The sequence below is a fragment of the Vespula pensylvanica genome, chromosome 13, assembly GCF_014466175.1.
Source record: "Vespula pensylvanica isolate Volc-1 chromosome 13, ASM1446617v1, whole genome shotgun sequence".
NCBI lineage: Eukaryota > Metazoa > Arthropoda > Insecta > Hymenoptera > Vespidae > Vespula > Vespula pensylvanica.
Window position 1 is genome coordinate 2,630,078 of NC_057697.1, and position 11,990 is coordinate 2,642,067.

The 11,990-nt window shown below is 32.3% G+C and overlaps 1 protein-coding gene across 1 annotated transcript in view; it reads right to left on the minus strand.

Annotated features, from left to right (window-relative positions):
* Nucleotides 1-587: 587 nt before the first annotated feature.
* LOC122633821 (suppressor of lurcher protein 1) overlaps nucleotides 588-11,990 on the minus strand; it is a 277,955-nt gene continuing 266,552 nt past the window's right edge. Inside the window, exons 11-13 of the mRNA XM_043822220.1 lie at nucleotides 10,154-10,361; nucleotides 3,409-3,656; nucleotides 588-1,053 (exon numbers count right to left, since the gene is read on the minus strand). Coding sequence (XP_043678155.1) covers nucleotides 995-1,053; nucleotides 3,409-3,656; nucleotides 10,154-10,361 — 515 coding nt within the window. The 3' untranslated portion in view covers nucleotides 588-994. The remainder of the gene's footprint in view (nucleotides 1,054-3,408; nucleotides 3,657-10,153; nucleotides 10,362-11,990) is intronic.

The following is an 11,990-nucleotide window of genomic DNA, read 5'->3' on the forward strand; positions in this document are numbered from 1 at the left end:
TATTTTTTTTTGTCCTTCTCGATAGATTAAAAGGAATATTTTGTCAGGTACGATATCTTACATATAATAAATGATGTCGCGAACATATTAAAAGATGCTTAATGATATTGAAAAAAGAAAAAAAAACGAATGATTGAGAGTATATAATGTATCTAAATTCATTTCTATTTAATAATAATATTAATAGATCTAATATGAAAGCAGCAATAATAACTCCTTTGATGTGACATCATATACTATCTCCTGAAATTCCTGTCATCTCTTAATAACAAGATCGTCCATCGTTATTCATGAATACTAGATTATTGCCAATAATTATCTCTCTCTCTCTCTCTCTCTCTCTCTCTCTCTCTCTCTCTCTCTCTCTCTCTCTCTCTCTCTCTCTCTCTCTCTCTTCTTGGGAGCGATCGTATGACTTGGATATATTTTGAACGGACGTCGTATCTTATTAGAACGCTATGTACGTGTGTGTGTATATATATATATATATATATGTATGTATGTATGTATGTATGTATGTATATGTATATATAACTATACATATATACAAATGTTATTGTATAATGTATAGGATTATATATGAACATAGCATAAATATAACACATACATACAAATTATATGTGTGTGTATATATATATATATATATATATATATATATATATGTATGTATATGCATATACAGAAGATATCTGTGAGAGCGAAGTTATCTTATTTCGAAAGATAATAGATTTCGTCGTTCGTCGGTGATGTCTATCCCTTCGGCAATTCCATTGACGCAAACAAACGGAGCAGTAACAGGCACATTCTTCGATGCGACGAGACACTCCTGAGGGTTTGCGAAGTGGTACTGGGTGTTGTTGATGATGATGCTCGTAATTTTGTAGTAGAACGGTTTAGGATTCTGACTGACTTCGAGATGGCTCTCGATCTCTCCATGTTCTTAGTTCGTTGTAAATTGAGCCAAAACCCTTCCACAAGTAGTTGCCGATCGTGATTAAGGCGAGGTATGGCCAAAGAGAAGACAACTTGTAAGGAACAGGAGTACCGTGGTACCTTTAACAAAAAGGACAGAGAAACTTGCCGTTTAGTTTCGAGCGTCCTCGATAACGCGCGCTCTCTCACGTATCATTACCTCATCTCTAAAGCAAATTCCTCGCCAAGTTTCATCGTTTCCAACAGAGAGTACTCTGATCGACTTCATCGTCCGCATTACCAGCATTACTCGTCATGATTATAATCGTACTTAGAGATAATTAATCTTTCCTTCATTTTCATTCATCTTCCTACTCGATTTGTTGTCGACAAGTATATAAAATAAAAATCGTATATGACGCATTCTCGCCATGAATTCATTAGAAATTAATAACATATTAATATTCATTCGAACATTTCAACATTTTCCATAAAGATAAATATATCAATCGACATTCGAAAATGTTGCTTATAATATTATTTAATAACGAAATCAAATCGACGACGACGACGACGACTAAGACGAAAGTAAAGCGTGATTTTCTCGAGTTAACATTTGCCAAAGGGGAAAGAAGACAAAGACAGAACAAGAAGAATAATGAGAAAAGAAAGAAAGAAAAAAAAAAAGAATGATGTAAGTCGGATAAAGTTGGATAAAGGAAATTATAATGGTTATTTCATATTTCATCGGGTTAAAAGTTATAAACGATGGCTAAACAATTATAAGGAAGTTTCCTCGAAAACATATCGTAGCGTAATAACGCCGACTCTCTGATATTGAAATTGTAGTCAACAATGTGGTGTACATTCTGGATGGAGCGAGGAGTGGGAAGGGGAAGAAAGAGGTACTGTGGTTCACGATATTATCGCCTCTACCATGTACTATACGCTTTTCCCTGATCTCAAACCCACTCACTCACTCTCTCTTACTCTCTCACTCTCTCCCATGCACTCTCTTCAAAGCCACGCGTTCTACTTGTAACTTGCTTTCGAAACAACGAGAAAGCAGGAGCAAGGTAATTTCATTACTTGTAGTTGAGACAACGCTTTAGCGAACTGAAAGGTAATTGCCATTGTTGGATTTTCTTGTATTTCGCGGCCTACTCAAGCTCACTGGCACTATCCTCTCTCTCTCTCTTTCTCTCTCTCTCTCTCTCTCTCTCTCTCTCTCTCTCTCTCTTTATCTTTATCTTTATGTGTTTCTTGTTAGTTCGTAAACTGTTCCGTAAACTTTCACACGTCGATTGTTTCTCAAGACCTACCTACGAATTCGATTTTCGCAAAGATTGTTCTGCGATTAAATTCCTTCTTCCTCTACCACCAATTTTAACACAGTATATAACTATTATTTTTATTCGAATAAAATCTATCAAGAGAGAGGGAGGATGACGATGATAATTATTTTTTGTTTTCTTTTTTCTTTTCATTTCTTTTAACTTTTTTTTCTTTTTTATTATTACTATTAGAAGAAAGAAAAAAAGTAAATATTGCTTCTTTAGATGAAACGAGAATTGCTGCGGTAAGCGAATGGGCATCGTTAAAAATCGTCGATAAAAGCGTAACGCCAATTCGTTTTACGCTTAATAAAGGATCAAAGTAATCGTACTCTACTGTATTTCTTTGATAATAAAGAATAAGAGAATAAAATAAAAAAAAAGGAAAAGGGAATGCACTCTTTTTGGATAGTGAACTCCGTCAATATTCCCTTTGATGGAATCGTGCTCTTAAAATTACAGGTATTTCGCGAAGCGATTATTGTAGCCAATAGTATGTAGATATGTCTATAACGAATTCTCCGGGGCCTTTGAAGCATTAATTACATCATCATGTAAATTGTTAAATAAATTCATAATGAAGGTTGTGGTGAAGGAAACGTTTTGAAATAGAGCACACAAACACACACGCATACACGTAGACATATAAACACACATGTGACTAGTAAATGACAAAGCGTCGATCTCGATTTCGTTTAATAGGAAACGATTACTAAATGACTAGCGTTAATTAGCATTGCCTATTAATAATTAATCGAGCTTATCTCTCCTAATTCACGAAAAGTATATTTTGATTTAATAATGATATGACAATAGTAATGACAATAATGATGACAATGATAAGTGATTATTAAGTTCTCAGTTTCGAAGATTGAATATTTTCAATATTTCTATAATAATATAATCGAATCTCGTTAATCGTTTCTTTCTCGAGAGTACTCTCTTTAGAAATTTCTTAATTATTTTGACGGAGCATAGATGAAAATATATTTCAAATCAAGTAGTATTTATCAAGAGCAAAAAAGATAAAAAGAAAAAAAAATAATTCGTAGAAAAAATCTACTTTTTGTTATCCGCGAAAATTATTACGAGAATTCGTTCTTAAATTCTTTTTCTTTTTTTTTTTCTAATATCTTGAATTAAGAAATAAAGGATTTCTTACATCGTATGAGAATAGCTTCGTTCGTCGGTGCCTTCACTGTGTAATTCTCCTCCTCGTCCAAAAATACATAACTGGCATTAAAACCCGTGCCGTCTAATCGATCATTACTTTTGAAGGTTACACGAAAGAACTTTCTATCGCTGTCAACATCGAATTCCTTCATCTGACCACAATGTCTCGAGTATTTTCGATCTTTCGCCATATAATTCGAGAATTCAACGAAGTCACTCGCTGTCAGAGCTTCGCACCTGAAACAGAAAATCAATGACGATATTTTAATATTCCATCCAAATTGAAAATCATATATATACGCACACACGTGTGCACATGCATTTCATCAAAAAATAAATCACATTTATTCGTCATTTATTAAATATATCTAATATTTAGAATATGCTTAAAAATAAGTTTAACTAACGAACGGATCTCTCTCTATCGAAAATATCTACAACAGAGATTATGTCAATAAAACTTAGATATTTATTAGCGTTTCGTATTCAGTAAATTTCATTTTTAATTAACGCATTTTCGATTCCACGAATTTGCCTCTCTCTCTCTCTCTCTCTCTCTCTCTCTCTCTCTCTCTCTCTCTTTCTCTCTTTCTCTCTATTTCACTCGTTAATTATTCTCGAACATTATGAAGCGTAATTAGAAACGTTAAAGAAAGTTAACGAAAAAATAAAAGAACGAAGAGAAGAAAATAAAAGAAAAATGAAAAAGAAAGATTCTAACAAAACGAAAGAATATGTTTTCTAACTCGCATTAGCAAAACTCGTAATAAACGGATTAACTTTCTCTCAGGCAGCACTATCACCGCCAGCAACCAGGCGAAAATTTAATTTCGATTTAAGCGCTACGTGATCGTATATATACACGGAACATTAGGTATTACGAGCAACATTCATCATCGACCGGTCCATTGCATACCGCATACGCGCAGAAAATGTGCTGTCTATTCCGTAAATACAGAACATAATCTAGACACTTTATATTATATAGGTATATATATATATATGTGTGTGTGTGTGTTTGCGTATGTGTGTGTATATCTAGTGCAAAAATAGACATAATATTTCTCGAAAATCCAACTCGTATCTGTAATCTTCTTGATTAATTATCTTCTGACTGAAATTAATTATTTTGTCTTAGAGATATAAATTAATAAAGCAAAAAAAAAAAAGAAAAAAACGAATAAAAAGAAAAAGAAAAAAAGCGAGACAAAAAATGTGGAACATGTTTTTTCACGCCACCATTGTACGTTTGCAATTAGAAAATTTTTATTGTTTTTCTTATTTCTCTTTTTCTTTCCCTCTTTCTTATTTTTTGTTTTTTAGAAATACGAGAGAAAAAAAATGTATATATAAGCGAAAAAAAAGTATATTCTTTTAACTATACTTCTCTCCCTGTGTGCATGCAGCAAATTCTTACGGATTTGTTTGGCATTACGGTGTAATGCAGCGACACGAACGACAGGACGAAGCGAGAAGGAGGTAGGGAACGTACATATTTTTCCGAGCGTTATTATACTCGTGCAAAGTCGACGACCCTCGTTACCACCGTCGCCAGTAGTCGCAGGAACGTTTTATCGATTTCTCCTATCACCAACCGAATGTGTATTTTTACGTTGCGTAATATATCCTTTCGATTCGGTATTTGCACTTACTTCTTCGATAATAATTCAACTTTAATTTGATCTTTCTTTTTTTCTTTTTTTCTTGCATAATCGAATCCAAAAAATTATTTCTATATCATTATAAAGTCAGTTAATACAATTTTTAATGGATAATCTCTCTTATCGATTGTTATTAGAAATTAAATAAAAAAAAAAAAACACGATATATATATTATCATTAGTTTATGTGTGTATGTGTGAAGGAATCACACTCGAAATGATTCAATTTTACATAGACGCTTCGCCATTCGATCGTTTTTAACAAAATATCGTTTATATCCAATTTGCAGAGTCTACGGGCTAGCGATGGACATCGTTAACTTCGTTACTTTGACTCTTTCCACGTCGCAAAAGTCTCTAATAACGAGCTGTCATTCTGAAAGTCACGTACGACCTCTGTTTCGAAATACATACGTACATACATACATATATATATACACGTACATATAGAAATGAGACACGAGGACACGAACTCGCTACCTTCGTTCTCTCTCTCTCTCTCGATCTTGTTTTTCTTTTTTTCTTGTATGTTTCTTCTCGCGAACTTTATTTCTAAGAAAACGAAACGATGAGATAATCTTTCTCGTTCGTTAAATAAATAAGTCACGAGTTAAATAAAAGTTTCGATAACAAGAAAAAGAAAGAAAAAGAAAAAAAAACAGGATAGAAATTACATTCAACGCGTTTCCAATGTCCTTGTCGCGATGAAAAATGTTTAGAATGATGGCGGATACGTTCCTGTTTAAATTTATGTCGAATGATTCGAAAACGAAAAGCCACCTTATAGGGAAACCCATCCAAGAGAAATTCAACATAATTTTTCTTCGTATACTTCCTTGGGCTGTTCCCGAATTGCTTTTATAGCTTATAGAACGGCAATCCCATAAGTAATCCAATCTTGGATCTTCGTGAACATAATTTTAATATGTATACGTGCATAGAACGTCCTATCTTTTTCTCATTTCATCATTTATTTTCACTAATCAGAAACTTTTAAAGCTTCGTACGTATTATACGAACGAACACATAAGGACATGGGATTCGATAAATCCGATTTATTTCTCTTTTCTTTCTTATGTCATTCTCTATCTTCTTTCTCATTCACTCTTACACACCCTCTCTCTCCCACCCTCCCTTTCTCTTTCTCTCACCCTAAACAGCCTATCGTTGTTATCTGTAAGTCGTAATTATGGTAATGAGCAAGCTAACCTTTCTCGTAATTTATTTTACGTTCGCTTTTCTTTCCCTTTTTTTTCTTTGCTATCTACAAAACGAGAAAAAAAGTATTTGTAACTTCGCGACCGTCGAATGGGCGTATTTAATTAAAAAGTTTAGATAAAATAGAAAAAAAAGGGAAAAGAAAAATAAAGCACAGAAAACATTTTCAACTTCCGGCTTTCATTAACACGCTATTAAATGCATTCTTAATGAATTTCTATTAAAGAAACATACATGTGTCAAACACGTATTTATTTGTTACACAGGTATATGTACGAAATTACATATGAAGTTGAAAGTATGAATAAAAGATTCGTAAAATTATTTTCTAATTATTATTAATAAAAGTATCATACGAAAGGAATATATTTAATAATCGAGAAAAAACGGCCAATAAACGAATATGATAAATCGATAAATATATTGAACTGAAAGCAATAAATATTTTCTTGGACGAAAATAGCTTTTTAATTTAAAGTTCCGTTAAGGCTTTCGTATCGCGACGGTCGTAACTAAAAGAAACGATAAATCGATAATGTGTCTCGTAAATAACTCGTAACTATATATATATATATAAAGTTTATATCGTCTATTTATTGTTAGACTAATAAAATAAGACAATATCGGTGAAATCTAGACGCAAAGATCTGATGGACGTAACTCATCTTTTATGTAAGAAGATTGTATATTTCCTCTCTTTCTATTTCTCATGTATGTATGTACATATCTTTTATTCAAATTCGCAAATTCACTCACAGTCTCTCTCTCTCTCTCTCTCTCTTTCTCGGCATGTAATTTCCTGGCATATACAATACTTCGTATACCTGTTACTACTATTTAGGTAGAAATCGTATCGAAATAGCAATGCTTGCTCGGGAACAAGTAAGAATTTTCGTTGCAGTTGGAAGTAATATTACTCTTGAGAAAGAAGAATTATAACCTACAGCTAAATTGGCTAACTCGTTCGAAAACAAAGAACTCGATGATTCGTACATGTTCGAGTATTCTCTCTTTTTCTCCTTTTCTCTTTTTCTCTCTTTCTCTTTTTCTCTTTCTCTTTTTCTCTTTCTCTTTTTCTCTTTCTCTCTCTGTCTCTATCTCTATCTCTTTCTAAAAGAGGAAACATTTTGCTAGATAAATAGTACGGATAAGTAAGATTTACACGTATCCTCCGACATTCTCGAAAATGTACATCCATCGAAAGCATAAATGGTATGAGCTTGAGAAAAGAAATATCGATACTTGAATCGATGAGGCTATTATCGCGAATGGATTTATGGCGTATTTGATTTAAGTACATACACGTATATACATATATACCTTGTTGTATTTCTTAGGTTCTTAAAAACATAAAAAATGAAGCTTTTTATATAGTATTGTGATCACTATAACAATAATGATATTTTACTAGTGCTATTCCTTTCAAACGAAATAATTCTTCATTACTTTCTTTTTCTATTTTTTTTTCTTTTTCTTGTTCTTCTTCTTTTTTTTTTTCTTTGTCAGACGAAAAGAGACATGCTATTCGAACAATGGATCATTCCTTTCTTTCTGCAGCTCATTTCTTTTACCAACATATATCTCTTTCTGTTTACGAGAAAGAACACTGAATCTACGAGACGAAATACGATTAAGTAACACCCAATGGTGCACTTACACTAATTGAACTCTCATTTGTCTCACGATATTTACGACTACAATTTTTTGTCGACGATCCTTTGGAGAATTATTCTAGAGTAACAAAAAGAAATGTTTAGATTTCTCGACGTAAGCACACGCACATACATACATACATACATACATACATACATACATACATACATACATACATACATACATACATACATACATACATACATACATACATATATATACACGCACACATCCGCATTTTCGAAATTTGTCCTGATTTGAAATAATTCTATAATTCCAATCGAATGTATTATTGATAACTCATTAATAATAATAATTATTAACATAACATTGATGACCGAAGGACATCGAATGGAAAATCGAGAGAAAATTTAGATAAAAAGTTAGTACCAACGTTTCAACGTATCGTACGATTAGGAAATCGAATGAAAAGCCACGGGGAAACATCGTTAATTAGTGAATTTCGATAATGAACGAATCGTTACAGTATAGTTAGGAAATTGATAATCCCGTAGATTTAATACGATCCAATTAAGAGCGTGCTATCGTCGAGGACACATATATCGACGAACTTTCTATGTACACATTCTCACGTATCGAGTCTGATTCTCTTAAATTTTTCATAGGGTTTTCCACCCATACCCGTACCTACACACAGTCACACACACACAAAGTATGACGTATTGCTAATATTCTTGTTAATGATTATTCCGGAAGTTAAGGCTGCTTAACTTCTGCTTGAAGCGTGTTTGACTTCGTCGACAGATATGGACAAAATATGAACTAGAAGCGTAACAAGGGTATTGCGCTTATCACAACGACGTATAAATTTGTGTTGGTGATAACCCTCTTACGCGTAACCTAACAATCGGCTTAACGTAAGTTAGAGTATTAATGTTAGTAGGCTGATTCACCCCTTGTCATCTCCCACATTTATATCGGTCCAATCCGGTCCAATCCGGTCCGGCTCCGGTTCAACTCGGCTCGGCCTTAATTATTATCGAGAATATTACTACGTTTTTTTTTTTTTTTTAATACTTTTTACGTCTATACTACGTTTCACACACACACGTATATACATATTTTTTGAGTTGAAAATAGATTACATTGAATGAGAATCGAATTTTTAATAAGCTCAAAAACGCCATTGAAAATCCAGTTGGATTTAAAGATAAATTGGTATACGTGTGCGTCTTAAAGCTCGGTCGATGCAGCGAACAGGATCGATGCGTACGTTTTTAACCTTATATAATGGTTCTCGAAGCAGTTTTATTTCCTTCTCCGGGGAGAGTTCGATAGACAGGTACTACACCAACGTCGGACGTTAAGAATGACGCTAGATAAGTCGATTGGCCTAGTTTCGAACTAACGCTGTGAAAGGTTATTAGCGATCCTTATGAAAGGGGACTTCGAAAGACGATTATTATAAGAACGCATTTATCGTACCTTAGATGATTAACATTCATCGAGTTATTCTTTTATAATTTATCTTACTTAACTAAATTATTTATATATATATATATATATATATATATATATATATATATATACGTACGTGCGAAATCAATTTTCTGAGATGTGAAGTCCGTGCGAGTCTGTACAAGTCTGTGCGAGTTCTGTAGATACGTACGTACATATGACTCATTGTTCCTCGTGACATCATCACGTAAAATCCCGAAAATTTTTTCGAAACATTGTTTCGATACGAATATGTTTACAAGTGTGTCTACATGTATTTACGTGTAAGCGTATACTTAGTTAATAGGAGAGTTAGATATTTGTTTTCTTATCGGATGGAAAGGACAAAGGAGAAGGTGAACGGAGAAGCCAGTTCTTGAAAAGACGCGAAGCTGTTAAGACGTGATTCGACAATACGAAAAGTTCTCTCGGTTTCTATCTTTCTATTCATTTTTATAATTTTTCTATCATTTTAATTAATCTTTTACTACGAAACGTTCGATCTTATACGTATATATATGTTATTATTATTCGATTATTATTTTACTTGCTTTATAAGTGTATTTATGATATAATATAATATCATATATTTATCTTATATTCAATATAATACATATTGTTATTTAACAATAACAATATCATATATTTAATATAAAATAATCTTCTATATTTTATTGTACTATATATATTTATTTATTTATTTATTTATACGTTATTATCAACTTTGATAATGAAAAAACTTACGGTAATACTCCTTCGACGTCGAAGAAATGGAAATGAAGATGCACACGCTCGTTTGGTTGGCCATTGAAGAAGTAGTGACACTCGGTATCACGTGGATATAATCCTGGATAGTTTGGCGACGCAAACGTACCGTTGCGAGTCTCGTTGCTGTTGAAGACAAAGGCACAGGGATATTTCGCCTCCTGTCGACCCGTCGTTATACCGAAGTCTAAAGCAGTAAAACAATTTGCGAGTTTAGTCATTTAGTTTACCTTCGTTTTTCTCAATGACATAAATGTTTTAAGCATTCAAGTTGTAAAATCCTTATGGTTAGGTTCTACTATAGCACAGAGTGTTCTTATGTCGTGGAAGTATCCTACAACGAGAAGAAGAGTCCTTGTATAATGGGGGAGGATATCCTACTACGAGAGCGTCTTTCTACGATAGTGATATCCTACCAAAACGAAATATCCTTGTGTAGTTATAGTAATAATGTTTTTATGCGTTGGATAAAGTTATGAAAAGGATATTCTATTTATGAACATTTTCATTACATTTTTATATATATACACACACACACATATATTTATGTGCGTATGCATATATTTACTGATGGAATCCGACGAGAGTTATTTCAATTAAAATATTCGTACATTTTTTATTTCAGACGAATATATATGTTTGTCTTCTGTAATTATGACGTATGATACTCTGGATAATATGTTTCATTTGCTTTTTATCTCTCTTTCTTTTTTTCTTTTAGTTTCTCTACTCTCCTCTTATTTCTCTCTCTCTCTTTCTCCCTATATATATATATATATATATATATATATATATATATATATCTTTCCTCGATATTCTCTTTATTATTATATAGTAGTATTATTAATTAATATTGTAATTAATGATAATATTTATTTTTCAGATATTCTATATTTTAAAAAATTTCAATATTCGATATTTATTATATTTATGATTAAAATTAAACAGCTGAGTATATGTACGAATAAACAAGACTATTGTCAGAAAATTTATTATAATTACATATGAAATTGTCAGAATATTTTTATGAAATTTAACTACGTGAAAAACATAAACGAACGGTTTTCATTCGAGCAATAGATTTAATTATTTTAACGAAGTAGAATACGAAATTCTTTATTAAATTGTGGTCATTCCTTTCGAGTCTGATAAAATGGAAATGATCAAATTCCAGGGACTATTTAGCGATCGATAAAAGACGACAGAGAAAGAGAATATCGTCGGAAGCGAGAGAATGCAATCACTGTTCGAGGTAGAACGATGATTATTTCTTAAACCCGCTCGTTATTCTAATCGTTGGCTTGTAAATTAATCGAATCGGAATTTTCCAGGTTAAGGATAAAATCGTATTATTAACGAGAACATTTTTTCTACCTTTTCATTCACCCATTCAACGTTATCAAACAATTACGGTATCAACGTTGATTATAATAGACCTTGAAAAAGAATAACTCACCTTATCATGCATTTTTATTTTATATCATTTCGATTATCTATATATATATATATATATATATATATATATATAAATAAAAAAAAGGAAAAATAAATCGAATTGTTTCTAAACGAAATATTTTGCGATCGGGAAATATAATTAAAACGAAAATTAATCATTGAACATTAAAAATATAAAAAATAAGAAGTAAATGTGGAAGGTGAGATAATTGAAATTCTAAATGAAATACTTGAAGTAAAATTTTGATAATTAAGTGCAAAGTGGAAAATGATAAACGGACGAAGTACAAACGTTACACAGGCTTTCTGAGAGAGAGAGAGAAAGAGAGAGAGAGAGAGAGAGAGAGAGAGAGAGAGAGAG